This window comes from Corvus moneduloides, chromosome 22 (assembly GCF_009650955.1).
Source record: "Corvus moneduloides isolate bCorMon1 chromosome 22, bCorMon1.pri, whole genome shotgun sequence".
In the NCBI taxonomy this organism is placed as follows: Eukaryota; Metazoa; Chordata; class Aves; order Passeriformes; family Corvidae; genus Corvus; species Corvus moneduloides.
Window position 1 is genome coordinate 2,130,432 of NC_045497.1, and position 15,904 is coordinate 2,146,335.

Below are 15,904 nucleotides of genomic sequence, written 5' to 3' on the forward strand. Positions count from 1 at the left end.
TAAGATCCCGAGGCCTATTTTTATTGCATAGCCTAAACAAACCCAAACCCAAACCATGCATGGAAGGCGATGCTTGCATATACACAAAGTGTAATTTGCAGCAGTGCGGAATTTGTGTCAGTAATTTTGCCTTCTGCTGCGTTGAACATGAATGGTCTGACATCAGGACACCTTCTCCTGCTGGATTTTTCAAGTGTCTGGTTCCTAAGGAAATCTTTAAGTAATTTCAATTTAATTTAATTTTGATTTTCAATTAATTTCAATTTAATTTAAGTAATACCAAGTACGTTGCAAGTTGTTTCCACATCTAGTTTTAAACTGGATTTAATGGGAGTGGCTCCTACCCTATGGAAAGTTGCCAGAAATCTCTCTTGATACCAAGAGGGACCAATGGGAATCAATAAAAAAATAGGATCAGCATAGAAAAGGAAGCTGAAGGTGGGGTTATGGCTTGGAAAAGACTCGGTTATTGGAGCAGGAAGAGGTGCTGTGCTGCTGAAGGCACTTCTTGGCAAATTTACGTGTGGAATTCCAGCCAGGATGCAAAACTGGAGACCTGATGGCCCTTCCTGAGAAATGTGAGCGTGTTCAGGAAGTGGCTGAAGCCAAAGCAAGCAAGTTTTTCCTCCTTCAAACTTTGTGTCCTTCTCCTGACAGCGATGAAGAGCAGATTGTACTCCAGAGCTGTCATCGTTTCCATCTCCAGGGAAGAGATCTGGCAGCAGTCTCTGTGGTTGCTTGTGATTAACAACTCACTCTGAGTTCTGGTGGGAGATCCAAGGGTCTGGAGCGTGGTGCAGGGAAGGAAAATGGTTGGCACAGCAGTGAAGACCCTGAACCCATCAAAAAATTCATAACACTACAGGTTAACTACACCTGCTGCACTTTTGGCCTTGCACTCTGTCTCTGAGCAAAAACCCAATTCTGTATGCCAGAGCCAAGCAAGTCCACATGCTTTGGCTTGGTCAGCCTGCCTCTGCTGGCTTCATGTGAATCCTTTGTCTCATTGTTTGCTCTCTTAGCAATCCATCTGTTTCCTGAGACCTTGTTCCGTGCCCCAGTCTGCAGTAAAACTCAGCCTGGCCTTTCCATGTCATCGCTTCAACATTCTGCTGCTCAGGCCAAACCCTGTGATCTGCTTTAGACATTGAACCCCCAGCAGCATCCCAGATTGCTTTACAGGCCTCCAGACAGACCCAGCACCACGGGGTTTTGGCTTTTCTGGTTCTCCTCCACTGGGTTTGTTGTCTCTTCTTAGAGGAAACAGGGAACGAGTATTAAAACAGGGGCGACTCCCTATGGGCCAGGCAACAAAGCCCTGACAACCTACAGCTCACAATTTATGCAACACTCTGCTAATTTTAGTCTCAGATATGGCCAGGGCAGACAATCCCCAGGGCAGAGATGCTTGCTCTCAGCTAAGGGCAGCATATGACATATGGTTCCTAAAGCATCCTCCAAGCTTCGCATTCAGGGCTGAGTTGCCACAGTTCCCTCCAAGTCATAACTTTGAGGATTACTCATCCTAGACATGCAAACGCAGAGAATTTGCCTCCTAATTTAGATTATCCTGCAGCCTGAATCAGTGAGCAGCCTCACCCCCACCGGGCTTCTATTTCCAGTGCTTGATTCACTCCCAGTGAGGGCTGAACCTCCCTGCTCTGGCAGTGCCAGGCTAAGGGAGAGCAGTGAATGAGAGGAGCAGGCAGGGAGAGCTGTGCTGAGCACAGCTGGGGCAGCCTGGGCACGGAGCTTTGGCACTGAGGCCACGCCTGTGTGGTCAGGGATGCTGCTCTGACCTGGGAAACAACAGCATCTCAGCAGCCCAGCTGGGAATGAGAGGCAGTTTTGATCAGGATGCTCTGAAGCAGTAACGGCAACCACAGCTGATGTGCTGTGAGTGTGCTATTTATAGAGGAGCCTTGCCTCACACAGCAGGGCTGCCAGGAGAAAGCACTAACGCAGCATTAACCATCTCAGGGCATTTTGGATATCTTAAACCCCACCAGAGTTTTGCAGGGAGCTCCTTGCTGGGCTTGATGAGCAGCTCTGGCACTTGGTTAAAAGATAATTTCCTAAACTCTGGCACCTTGCCTTATTCTGCTCCACTCTACCCCGGAGTTGGAGTTGCACAGCTGATTGTACTGGTAAGAAACACAAGCAGAATCAAAACAAAGAACAAAAAAGTCCTATGGAATGTAAATTTCAAGCTCCATTACAACCAGTGGAAGAAAAACTAATCAATGCTGTCAGAATGAAAAAGGCTGAGCTTATTGGGAAATAAATACTGTTTTTCCCAGTGTCTAAAAGTGCTTGCAAAATATGCCACAAACAAGGGATTAAAAAGAGCCCAACTAATTCAAACAGAGAACAAAGATGCTCTGATTTTTTACCAGGTGATGACATTCAGCCACAAGCTGTGTTTGATGAGTGAGGTTCCAGAGTCTGAGATTTCCAACGTGGTGATGAGGAAGCAGGAGACAGCTCAGACACAGGGTCTGGCACAGGGCAGGGGGTGTGACAGCTCTGCCCTGTTCTTATCACTTAAAACAGGTCCTGGGCTTTGACATATCGTGATTAAGCCCATTCTCCTTTCATTTTAAATTCCACCTGACTGTTCCTTCTTTCTCCCTGAGGTCAGGTAAGATGTCTTTTGGAGGCCAAGTAAAGTACCACAAGTTTCAATCTACTGCATCAACACAAGAAATACCCAACTTGCCAATTAAAAAGGAGCAAAATTTATCTCAGTTCCCAGTCAAACACTGGGAGACTGGAAATAAGCCAAGTAGGTTGGAACTGCATTTGTTGGGCTGCAAATATTCCTTCTTTCCCGTTTCTTGGTGTGGCTGTCCCTGTCTTAGGGCTGTCTTAGCTCAGGCCATCCCTCACCTCCAGGGGCCCAGGACATCAGGGTTCCATGGCAACAGCATTCCATGGGGACACTCCGAGCCCAGCAGGACTGTCACAGCTCAAAGCCAAGGAAAGGAGAACTCTACAAGGATCTGCTCCGAGTCTCTGGAGGGTCTCTGCACCAGGGAGGGGGTCCAGGTGTTCACATCCACACACACACACGCTGCTGGCCATGGCTGGTGCTCTTGCACAGCTCCAGACAAAGAGCAGGAAACTTCTTCTGATTCCCTCCCCACCCTACTCAGAGGGGAGCAAAGGGTGTGTGTTAAAGAAACACTTCTGAGTAAAGTAATTTATGAAGACAGATTCTTTTGTATTAGAGATCAGTCGAGTGAGTCCAGGGACCAGCTCAGGCACCCCTCCGCTACCCAGGGGGGTGAAAGACACCCCCCAAAACCCACCAAAGAAACCCTCTCCAGCTTCGAAAGGGGATGTGAAAAACAAGAGGGTGGAGAACACAGTAAATCAAAAAGTGCTTCCAAGAAAAGCAGCAGGATAAGATCATTCCCAGTCTGAGAGCGCTCCCAATCGCCCGGGGAGGCAGCGGCGGCCCCACACCGAGATGGAATTCTGGTCTGCAAACCCCCTGCAAGGGCCTGCAGACAGTTTCCTCCTCCTGCCTTTGTTCTGGGCAGTGTTTAATACAGGAGCCAGTTCCCAGGAGGAGTTCCCATCCCCTTGTTCCTGCAGTATCCCGTTTTCCTTCAGCAGCTTTCAGAAGTAGTCATCCTTCTTGCCACCAGCTCCCTGCATTCCCACACGGTCCCTCCGCTCTTGGACAAGCTCCAGGTCATCGTTGTCATCCACCTCACCTCCATGATCCTCCTGGGGGCACAGGGAACAGCCAGGAAGGAAAAATCAGCAAGGGAGACCCTAAATGAGAGCACACCACGCTGCTCCCGAGCACAGCTGTCCCACCAAAGCAGCCCAGCTTTGGAAACCTGGGAAAACAGGGAAGAATCCACCTCTGCCAGGGACCTTCAGGTGTCACTGGCAGGACACAGAGGTGTTGCCATGATCAGCCAGGGTGTTTTAAGCACATTTAATATCCTGGCAGTACAATGCAACTTTGATGTCTCAGCCTGTTGCCTCTGCTGCATGAGGAGCTGATACGAGGAGCTGATAGGAGGAGCTGATATGAGTGGCAGATATCCTCCATCCACCACGTTTAAAACGTGTCACAAACCCCACCCATGATGTGCAGCAGCCAGCACAGCCTCCATGGATGCTTTTAGCTCCAGCCATCCAGTGTAGACACCTACAAGAGGCCTGGATTCACACAGGGGAAGGAGACCTGACACCACCTCTGCTCTGCCCACCCCTTATTTCCCCACTCCCTTCATTCCCAGCGGGCAGCTCAAACCTTTAACTCCTCAGCAATCCTGATGAAACTGCAGAAAAAACCCTCAGGAGCCACTCACAAAGGGCAGGGAGAGAATGAATGAGGCTGGAAGAGGATTCATTTCTATCTCTATGAGCCAGAAGGCATCAGGGTGATCCTCTCTAGCCCGTGCTTGAAGAAACACATTGAGCTGGCCTTGCTGCACTGGCACAGCCTGTGATTCCTCCTGCAATTCCTCCTGTAATTCCTCCCAGTTGCTGCTTGGGAAGTATCCCACAGCTGAGCTGCTGCAGGTGGATGCAGACCGAAAGGAGGACGGGACACAGGGCACAAAGGGTGCTCTGAACACTGGGAAAAGGGAGCAGTGGGCTCCAGGTTTGCTCTGGAGACCTCACTGAGCAGGCAGAGGCAGACCTGGAATCCCTAAAAGCTGAGTCCTCCCCAGCTCCTGGCTGCCAACACACCCAGGTGACGCCACACCAGAGAGGGAAAGAGGAAGAACCTTGGTGTCGTACAATTTCTTGCTCCTGATCTTCTTGGTAGTCGTCCAATGGGTCTTCCCTGGGCTTGGCAGGTCTGCCAGCATCCTGAAAAACATAGCCAGACACAGTTGAGAGTGCCCCAGCCTGCTCCCATTCCCTGCCAGGGACACAGCTCCCTGGATCAGAGCCCCAGCTCTGGAAGTCTGGGCTGCACTGGGAATCAGGGGGAGCAGAGGGACAATCAGGCAACCCCAACTCCATTTACTTTCTTCACCCAGTCTCTTTTCCCACCTGCTGGCAGCTCCTTCCACTTGGAGAAGGAGGTCTCTCCTGCAGCAGGAGGGCCCTGGGGCTGTTGCCTCAAGCCCCAGGACTCAGGGAAACTTTGAGGGTAGAACTTTAGTGAGTACAGCACAGCCAGATCTGAAAGCCAGGTATTTATGCCACTAATTCTTTCCACATTTGCACCAATCTCAAGGAGGTGTTGCTCTGCTGGTGCCAGCATCTCTCTTCTATTTGATTTCAATGGCCTGGATTTCTTTTTTTCTTTCTTAATCCCACTATTAATCATGATTTTAGAGCCTGACAGATAAAACACTCCTTTTTTAAACGTTCAGCTGCTTGTCAAAACAAATGAACATTTCCCTGATGCAGAGTCTGGCTTCAGGCAGCAAGAAACACTTTGTTAAATAAATGGATTCCATCTGCAAGGAGGCAAACAAGGAGGCAGAGCTCTCACATGTTGTTGCTGCTGCCAGGAGCCTTGGACAGGGCTGCACTGACCAGCACCGAGCACAGACTCAGATTATTGTCTCTGGTTCTGGTCCCAAGGGCATGAAAAGTCCCAGCCCCTCTCCAGGAGCAGCTGGGAGTGAGCCATGCCCTATTCCACATCTCTCCAGCCATGAAGGTGTTGCAAATGCCAGGGGGGACTTAACAAGCAGAGAGGACGAGGCCAGAGCAAGCTCTGGCACTTGGTTAAAAGATAATTTCCTAAACTCTGGCACCTTGCCTTATTCTGCTCCACTCTACCCCGGAGTTGGAGTTGCACAGCTGATTGTAGTGGTAAGAAACACAAGCAGAATCAAAACAAAGAACCAAAAAGTCCTATGGACTGTAAATTTCAAGCTCCATTACAACCAGTGGAAGAAAAATTAGGTTGGTTTTGACCAACCTGCTAAAGAGCTTTCTCCTGCCTGCCACATCCTCCCAGTGGGATTATGGATCCATCCAGGAATATGATGTTTTCCTTTCAGTCCTTGAGCTCTCTGCCCACCCACCCACAGCTGGGCATCCCTCCCTGGCCCTGCTGGTTGTCCCAGTCAGTCACCTTTGGTGGCTTCTCCTTGGACTCTTCTTTGATGCTGGGCTCCTTGAACTTCTCCGAGCCTCCCACCTTCTCCTCAAAGTCGGGTCTCTCCAGCTCAGCCTCCTCAAACTCATCCTCACCTTGGTTATTGGGGTCCTGGGCAGGATCTGCAGCATCATCTGGCATCTGGACAAGAAAAGAAATACCTGGCAGGACATTCCCTCAGGAGGCAGAATAATCCCTTCCCCAGTGAGCAGGAGCACCGGCCTGGAGCACTTGGTTGTACCTCACCAAGCCTGTTAGTGTTTGTTCAAAAAATCCCCAAACCAGTCTTTGTTATCCCTCTGAATCCCTCCAGATCCAAGGAGTTTGGAGTTGCACATGATAGAAACTTCTGGGTCATTATTGATTTATTGGATTCTTATTCCAAGCCAGATGAAACGCGGCAGCAGCCTTTTCACAGCCAGGCTGGAGCAGCCTGGGATCGTGGAGAGTGTCCCTGCCATGGCAGGGGGTGGGATGAGGGATTTTTAAGGTCCCTCCCAGAGCACTGAGTGGCTTTATGATGCTGTGGTTACTCACCATGGGCTCCTGGACAACAGCCTCTTTCTGTGAGTGCTCGTTCTCCTCCCTCTCGATCACTCCTGCATCTGCAAGGGACAGGGACAGGGACAGGGACAGGGACAGTCAGTGGGGTCTCCTTAAAGCCACTGCCACCAGTCTGGTGGTTTATCTCGACCTGCTTGAGGCAGCCAATGCTCTGTGAGTGTGTGCAGAGGAATTCAATGCCATGAATGAAACATTTCCATACCCATTTCCAGCTCCTCCTCATCCGCCCTCTCCTTCTCTACCCCCTGCTCTGGCCCTCTCCTCGGGCTGGGGGGCTGGGGGCTGCCCCTCTGCACCTCCTGCCCGGCCTTGGGGGCAAAGTGAAGGCTCTTGGGGTACCCATGGGCTTGTTCCTCGTCCATCTGGGCGTTCACCTTGCTAACGAGGTCCTTCCAGCTGCAACCAAACAGAACCCCCGGCCTCAGTACATGTTCCATAAAACCATTTCATAATGGCAAGCAGAGCAAAAAAATACTCCAACACATGCAGAAGTCTGGCTTAATTTAACTTCTTTTGGTCAAAACTAGCAGGTTGTATTAATTACAGTGATATCTGCTTGGAAAAGAACATTTAATATGGCACAGAGTACGAAATAAGCTCTGCTTTGTAAATACAATTTATGGTAGAACTCCCTTAATATTATTCATATGACAATGACATCCATGTAGCAGTAAACACCAATTCTGAATAGATTCTTACTCCTGCCTCACACATACCCAAACACACACATCTAAGGGTTTAAAAACACCGAAACCACAAGTCTCCTTTATTGTCCCGACGTCATGGAAAATGAAGATGCTGCTAAAGTAAAATGAATGCTTCCCAAATAGCTCAATAGCCTTAGTCAGGGACAGCTTCAGAAGCAAAGAAGGGATGACATCCCAGTGGTAGGGACTCAAAAATAAGTGAAGCAAAACCTTTTAACCCCAGTAAGTTACAGCAGTTCCAAGCAGGATGACTGCTTGCTCCAGCCTGTCCTCTACACGAGATTTAAAAACCTATTTAAGACATTTCAGGTTTTAACTGATGGAAAGGACAAATGGCCTGAGCTTCAGCAGCTCTTTAAGCCAGCACACAAACTCTCCAGTGAGGAAAATCCCAACCCAGCCCTCAGCTCAGACTTCCCCATTATAAAACCATTAAAATGCCAGTTGGCCACCAGGAGCTCATCTGGAACCCGCTGGTCAGAGCCTCCCAGGGCAGCAGTTCCTGGCTGTGGGGCCCCTTTGTGCTCTGCTGCAGCCCCGTGTTGCTCTTGGCTCTGGCAGGGTTGGGTTGTGTGCTCCTTATCACAAATCTCAGCCCGTGTAAACAACAGCCTCCAGCTGCTCTGTAACTCCTCGGTGAGAGCTCCAGGAAAAGCAAAGCACACCAGACACCCCGGGGTCCCTGTTCTCCCCGAAATCCCTCGCCAAACAAATCAATATTTGCATTTTCTGCCTCACACGGTGACAGGAACCTGGCTGGGCTCTGCATGGTGAGGAAATGCCATTCTGCCATCACAACCCTCACCTTCAGTCACAGGTACGCCCGGCCCTGCCTGCAGCAACCACAACATCCCTGGAGCTGTTCCAGCTGTGTCCCTGCAGATGTGATTTATCCCAGCACTTTGGGGAGGACGTGGCCAGTTAAAGAAATAAGCAAAGCACAGTCTCTGCCCTCGAAAGGGCACAGGTTAAGTGAACAGACAAAAATAGAAGGGAAGAAAGGGCAGGATCAGGCTGAGTCTAGAATGAAATCCAGATGTTTCCTCTACAGATAAAACAGAAATGAAATCCTGTTTGCTCCAATAAACTGAACAGACACGACCTGCACACACTCAGGGGATAAATAAGTTAAAGGAGTAACTTTTTTCACTATTTTCAGAGTCACTTTTTGGATTGTGGCCAGACTTTGATTTATTGCAGCCACAGAGAGACATTTTCTTCCTTTTGCAGAACAGAGCAGTCTCCTGCCAGTGCTGCTGAGACAATAAACAGTTTCCCCTGTGCCTGCACAGCATCCACTGGATCCTGGGCCCTGACCAGACTCCCAGGAATTCCACCAATACCAGTAACACACCAAAAAAAAGCTGTTCCTCCAACATCTTTCAAACAGACCCACAATAAACACAAGGAGAGAGAGAGCTGGGATGTTCCTGTTTGGTACCTTCACCCCGAACGCTGAGACTGGAAGAGTTTTGTGTCACCAACCTTTGCATTTGCACCTGTCTGTTCCCTGCTGAGTGGTGGCTGTCCAGCATAGGAGGTTTTTCTGCTGGAGAGGGCTGTCTTGGGTCAGCCAGGGACAGCCCAGGAGCCTGGCTCTCCTCGTGGCTTCGCACCTGGATGCGCATCACCATCTTCACGTCCTGCAGAGGAGACACAAGGATACACCTGGGATATCAAATACCTCCCAAATCTGGACACGTTTATGGGCCAGAAAATCCTTTATCAAAGAACAAACATTCTGAAATGATCCCAAAGAAATCAACAGTCCTGCCCACCCTGCAGTAGAAGACTCCTCCTTAACACAGCCAAAAAGGAATCATTCAGATCCTACGTGACCCGGGCTTGTATGGGGTAGGTGAATCTCCAGGAAAAGAGGAACAACAAAACTACCTTAAAACACCCCCACACATTGACATTACTGTAATTAAAGCCCAGCCACACTGCAATTATTGTCTTTTTTTAGAGATTTGCAGTCCATAACTCCCTCTCAACCACCCCAGGAAGGCTGGGAGGGGGGGGCTGCTGTGATGATTTACTCTTTGCACACTTCACAGAACCCCTGAGCCTGGCTGTGAAACCACCAACTCCTCAGCGTGTTAAACCTGAGGCCAGCACCACCCACACTCACAGCACCACAAATCCCAGAACTCTGAGCTCTTCACAAGCCAAGACCACACAAAACCAGTGCGGAACCTACTGGGTTCCCGTTGGGCAGGCTGTTCATGGTGCGGGTGAACCTGACCACGTGGCCGTCCCCGTGCCGCGCTGGCCAGGCTGGCACGGCCTCTGGCAGCGAGTTGGCATCGTGTGCTGGGGCTGGCTGGGTGAAGGGCACCTGTGGCTGTGGCCTGGGGCCGTCGTGGCTGTGGGATCCCTGCCCCGCCGGCTGCTGAGCGCCGGGCGCCGCGGAGGGCAGCGCGTTCCCGGCCGGATGGTTCTCCTGGCTGGCCTGGAAAGCCTGCAAGGAAGGAAGGAAGGAAGGACAAGAGTGAATTCTCAGCTGGAGGGAGCTGGGATGGTTATTTTAAAGCCCCAGGAGCCCTGCAGAATGCTGCTCCCTGGGTTTTTCTGGGAATACCACACCTTCTGCCTCCCCGGCTGCAGCTGGCTGCTGGCTGGCACCAGGGGCTGCTGCCCCTTCCCACCACCTCCTCCTCCTCCTCCTCCTCCTCCTCCTCCTCCTCTCAAGCCTGGCATCTTCTGGAGAGCTTCCTTGAGCTGCCTGAACTCTTCCATCTGGGCCTGAAGGGGGGAGAAGGACACGGAGAAACCTCACACAGGATTAAACATCTCCCTGCTGGCAAAAGCCACTCTTTGGCAGAGGTACATTCTAAAGAAAATCTGTATTTTATCCATATGAAAGGTTGGAGAAAATCCACGACCATTAATGACAAACCCAGATTTCCCTCCAGATTTCATGGATATTCTGCATTTCCCCTTTGTGAAGTGCTGAGCTGTTGCACTGATCCTTTTCCTGATGCTGTTCAGTGCAGGAGCCATGGATTAACTCCTGCCTTGGTACACGGATTGTATCCTGGCACTCCTGGCCTCCGTCTCCTCCTGTACCTCCAGGTCACCTCATTTCCTTCCAGTGGAGGCATTTCCCCCTGGATGTGCTCATCCCAGCAGGGCTGACAATAATTGGCATAATCCTTCCTGACAATCCAATTTACTTTGCAAGACAAAGGAAAATCGATTCTCCTGGACTGGGTAAGCAAATGCAACCCTCCTCTCTCTCCTGCAGCTTCTTTCATTCATCCCTAACCCTGAAAAGTAGGGCTTGAAAAAGCCAAAAGCCACTCAGGAAAACCTCCTCATTTCCACCCTGGTTATTTATAGGAAATTGAGGGGGGAGACCTTTTCATGTGCAGGAAATGGACCAAATTAGGGACTTGGCAGAGTGGGAAAACTTCCAAGCAGCAAGCAAAGTTTAGCAGGAAATTAATTCCTGAGCAGGCTCTGTTGATTTCAGTTCTTCCCTCTGAAATATGACCTTAAAATTAACATTAAAATCCAAATAAACACCAACAAAACCCCTCAGCAAAGCAAACATAAAAGGAACAAGGAAAAGGCAGCCAAGAAGAGTTCCTGGGATATGAACTCATTGGAAACTTCCAGTCAGGACAAACCAGATGGAGGCAAAACTTGTACCCATCAATTCATCATCACTTGGAAGTATTTGGGATGTGGGGAGGCATTCCAGGGCTGGGAATTCAGGGACTTTGGGCAGCAAACTTGTATTTTCAGCTGCTGGGACAGATTCCAGGCTGGAGAATTTTACAGAGTGGATCTACACTCCCAACACCTCCCAGCACTGTTTCAGGCAACTCACCACCCTGGAATACAGCTGGTGGCAGGATTTACTGTTTAGAGAATATTGGAATGCAGAGCCCAGGTGGTTACCTGGGCATTGAGGAGCTGGGTGTGAACCTCCTGGTGGGCCTTCCTGAGGAGCTTGCTCTCTTCTCTGAGTTTAAACACTGTGTCTGCAGGAGGAGAAGAAGAAATTTCCTTAAAAGAGGGATTTTTTCAAGTGTAGCATCTCCCTTTCTCACCACAAATTCCTCTTCACCTCACAGATCCCTCCAAGCCCAGCAATTACAAACCTGCTCATCATTCCTTCCAGCACTCCCAGGAATTCCTTCTCTCCAGACTCTTTCCTAACTCCTGCTCTCAGCTCAGGCTCTCACTCTGTTTGCCACAGGAGTCAGATAATTTGGGTTTTTACTCCACTTTCCCCTTGCAGATGAAGAGAAGGGGGAGCAGGGAGTCACTGCCCCTTCCTGGAGGAACTGGAAGCTTAAGGAAGAACCCCAAGAGGGATGTGCCAGCTCTGCTGAGCCCACAGATTCCCTCCTGCCGCACAGAGAAGCTGCCTCTTGATGGTACCAACCAAAAAAAAACCCCATGACCCACTTGGAGAAAATAATCATGGGACAGTTCTGTCCTCAGGCATGTTTATTCCTGGGCTTTTAAGGAACAGTTGTGCCTTGCAGCCTCCAGGTTGGGCTTTTTCAAGCTCTTTGCACACTCCTGAGTGCTTCAGCTCCAGAGCACGCGATGTGCCGGGGTTTGGATGTCACCGTGTACCCTCGGATGGAAAGGAAAGGCTGTGTCCCAAAATGCCAGCCTTATTTTGGATCCTGGATCTCTCAGAATATCCCCAGAGCAGGATGAACTGGGGTTTCTCTGCACTATGGGCTGGGATGGGAATTTTTCCATGACTGCAATAGGATGAATTGCACACAAGGCTCAAAATTACAGATATTTCTGATTACAGGGGGTTTCTTTTCTTTATATTCAGCCCTGAGAGAACACATTTCACCTCTGAGGTTGGGTGCTGTGCTCTTGCCTTGCAGTGAAGGTTGACATCAAACTGAGAATGGAGCTCTCAGTGAGAGACAATCTAGCAAAAACCCCTCCATCCCACTCTAACAATGTGCATTTCAGGAAGAGAGACAATCAAATATTTAGGTTTCACTTATTTGTCCTCAATTTCCCCCCTTCCAACCCAAAAGCTCATCAGATATTACACTGGGCTTTGCTGAGCAGAGGAAAAAACCCAAACACACAGGAGCAGATTTTGATGTTCCAGACCTCATCAAGTAAGAACAGATGCAAACCTTAAAAGCCCCACAATGTAATTAAACAGCAGAATAAATAAAAACCACTCTTTGGGAATTAAAGGGATCAGCATTGCCTACAACACTTGCACTATTAAATTGCATTTTACAGACCTACACCATTAATTACAAAAAGTGTGTTTCATTCTGCTCCCAAGCTCCAATGCCAGAATTTGCAGGATTTATTCCTGCACCACCACCTGAGGCAGGACAATGCTCCAGCTGAGGCCAAGACACTGCACATTGTCCCACAAAATTGTTCCTGGGGGTGTTTTTGGGGGCCTGCAGAGGAATCTCTGTCCTCTCTTGATCCCAGTCCTTCCCCTGCCTGGTGTTTTCTCAGTTTTTATCACCCTCACCCTGCAGGTTGGTGACCTCGCTGTCCTTCTCCTGCTGCAGCTGGGCAAATTTCTGGCTGTGGGTCTCCAGGCTCTTGCGGTGTTCCAGTTTCAGGCTGTTGTGCTGCAGCTGCAGGTCCAGCAGCTGCTTCTTGACATCGTCGTGCTGGTTCTGGGGAGGAGAAGAAGGGACAGAGTCAGAACAAGAGGAGTGATTTAGCTATTGCCAAGTGTGTGTTTAATGAGTTGCTTGAGGGGGCAGCCAGAAATCCCAGGTACAATCAAACACTCTCTGTGCTCGGTGGTCCAGGGGAAGATGTGAAATGCCAACTAAATTCCACTTTGGGAAGAGGTTTTGGGGGTCTCCTTGGAGGCAGAATTGGTGACAAGTCCCTTTCTGGGACAGAGTCAGGAGCTGCACCTGCTCCTCCCTGCAGGAATCCATCGCAGTGCAGGCCTTGACATCTGCTGGTATCAAACCACATCCCTGTGGAACACAAATCCAAGGGCTTTCCCAGAGATCCCAGACATCTGAAGGACATTCCCTGCTCCTTGCCATGGAGCACCAGCACACTGCAGGATGGGAATTGTCACCTTTGAACAGGGACAGGGTCTAATTCCCGTGACCCTCCTCAGGGGTTGGACACGCACCTGGACACCCAGCGGTTTTCCCTCTGCTTGCTTTGCTTCCCAACAGCCTGGAAGTTCTCCCAGCCGCTCCTCAGAGCTGCTACAACAGGAGGGGAGAGCTTGTGCAGGGATCCTCTGGCAGAACCCGGGGAGAGCCCATGTTCCCCACAGCACCCCAGGGCTCGCAGGCATCCGGTTCCAGGGTAACGAGACTCTCACAAGTCCATGGACTATTCCAAGCAGGTCAAGGATTCACCAGATAAAAGTGGGCTGGAAAGCTGCTCTCTTCTCCCCTCCCCTCTTGCAGAGCCCGGGAACAAACCACACAGAAACATCCTTTTGCTGGGACCCGCTGAACCAGAAATCACCTCCTTTTATTTTGTTACCATGGTAACCCAGAGATTCCTTCCACATCCAGTTTGTCAACACCAATTATGTATGCAGATTGACTGGCTCTCAGGTGAACCCTGGCCCTGCCACACAATCCCTCCTCAGGACTCAGGCAGCCATTTCAATCAGGCTTCCGGGGAGGGAAAAAAAATACAAATCTTGTTTTAAAAACCCCAAACCTCTAAATGCTATCCATGCTCGCGTTTATCTCCAGGAAAACAAAGTGTCTGTGGCCCAGGCATCCCCCCTGAAGCAATTATCCTCCACTTAAAGAGATGTAGCTGTGCTCCAAAAATACAGGCAGTGCAGAGGAAAAGATGGAGGGGTCCCAGAGACAGAACAAAGAAGAGAAACAAGAATGTCAGGTTCATCAGATCACAAGATCCAGAGGCAAAATAAAGAGAACTGGAGACTCCTGCTTTGGCTTTCAAAGGTACTTAGAGCTCTCATCAGAGCCCCTAGCAGAAAGCACTGCAGAGGAACCCCTTCCCTAAAATCATTTTGATACCAAACACATTGGAAGCCACAGCATTAGCAAGGAAGATTGATTTAAACAAGAAACTCTTGTGAAGTTCAAGGAATTTTAAGTCCTCATCAGCTCAAGCCAATTAATTTCTAAGCCACATTCTACCTGCAAGGTGATATGCATAATTAGTGTCCCCAGATTGCTCCCAGGCAGGAAGAAGGGGGGAAATATTCGTCCTCTGACAGCAGCAGGAGGCTGGGGAAGGAGAGAAGTGGGGAGCATCCCCACTCCCAGCTGCTTTCTGAGGCTGTCTGGGACCAGAGTGTGCAAACTCCAGGAGGAATCCAAAGGTGCTGCTGCAGGAGCTGCAGGCAGGAGGTCTGGAACACCCCACGTGGGATTGCTTTTCAGAGAATTCAATTATCTTCGAGCCTGACTGAGTCAGTCCCACCAAGGCCAGGTATCCTGAGGAACCCAGGAACCTCCCATGTCCACCTGAGTGAGAATATTCCCTTCCCCAGCTCACAGTTCTGCTGTTTTACTCAGTCAAGCAGCAGCTGCAGGACACAGCCCATGGATGTTGTGTAAATGATGTTTAGTGCAGCTGGGGTGAGGGATGAGACGCTGTCCTGGCATTTCTGGGTCCCTCACAATGCAAAACAGGGAAATCATATCATTCCCAAGGCAGCTCATGTCCCAAAAATCAGGAGATCTTGCACTCAGCTGGAAGGATTCAGAGCAGCAACTTCTCTCATCATTAAACAGCAGAGAGTGCCCAGGATGTTTCAAATCGCTCTCCCCAAGGGAGAAATGATCAGGTGAAAAAGGCAATAACAGCACCTCAAACCCAGCTATTTCTGCCCTGATTTAACTTTGTGGACAGCAACTGGACAAAGTACACTCAATAAGCTGGATGTTTAACCCACAAGCAGAGGAAGGCCACACCTCATTTTTCATGCTCCAGCAGCTTCAGGAAGTCCATGTCAGAATTCCTTGGCCTGCTGCAGGGAATGCCAGGATGCCTCCTGCAGTGATGGCAGCAAAGCATTTTCATCTCCACTCATGAGGAAGAAAGGACTTGGAGGAGAAAGCCCGGCCCCAGCAGGAACCCAGACACAGGCAACGACTCCAGCTGCTATTTTTGGGCAAAGTCAAGCCCCTCACCCCTCTGTGCCAGCTCCAGATGTGGATCAGCCACCGAGGGAGGACTCCAGCACAGAGCAGGGTGGCAGCAGTGGCCAGGAACACCACAGCCAGATGTGCTGGTGTGGCTCCATGGAACCCTTTGGTCACATTTGGGACCTCCAGCTCACTTGCTTCTGTTCAGCATGACGTGTCCCATTTCCTAGGTGATGACATTCCTGGCAGCAATCTTCCTCCTGAGCAAGCCAGCTCCACTGGGAAGCATTTTTGCCTGGGCCCCAGTGCCAGAAGTGTTACCCACAGCCTCATAACGAGCAGAAACTGGGCTAAAAACTGCTTTTTCAGCCTGAGTGGGGGGGGGGGGGATTTGAAATCTCCCACAGTCCCAAGGGCTGGTTTTGTCTTTCAGCAGCTGTGAATGTAGTTTTAAAAAATAGATGGTTGGGTTTTTT

At 49.9% G+C, this 15,904-nt stretch overlaps 1 protein-coding gene across 4 annotated transcripts in view; it reads right to left on the reverse strand.

Moving 5' to 3' along the window:
- The window catches only part of LOC116454628 (Golgi integral membrane protein 4-like), a 24,079-nt gene continuing 8,175 nt past the window's right edge, over positions 1-15,904 (reverse strand). The window contains exons 6-15 of one of the 4 annotated variants that reach the window (XM_032131451.1): positions 12,845-12,995; positions 11,266-11,348; positions 9,946-10,104; positions 9,560-9,820; positions 8,845-9,002; positions 6,855-7,048; positions 6,626-6,693; positions 6,065-6,229; positions 4,768-4,839; positions 1-3,735 (exon numbers count right to left, since the gene is read on the reverse strand). In XM_032131451.1, coding sequence (XP_031987342.1) covers positions 3,625-3,735; positions 4,768-4,839; positions 6,065-6,229; positions 6,626-6,693; positions 6,855-7,048; positions 8,845-9,002; positions 9,560-9,820; positions 9,946-10,104; positions 11,266-11,348; positions 12,845-12,995 — 1,422 coding nt within the window. In that variant the 3' untranslated portion in view covers positions 1-3,624. Of the gene's footprint in view, positions 3,736-4,754; positions 4,840-5,184; positions 5,941-6,064; positions 6,230-6,625; positions 6,694-6,854; positions 7,049-8,844; positions 9,003-9,559; positions 9,821-9,945; positions 10,105-11,265; positions 11,349-12,844; positions 12,996-15,904 lie in introns of those variants that run through there. The other 3 variants (XM_032131448.1, XM_032131449.1, XM_032131450.1) reach the window with 3 other exon arrangements.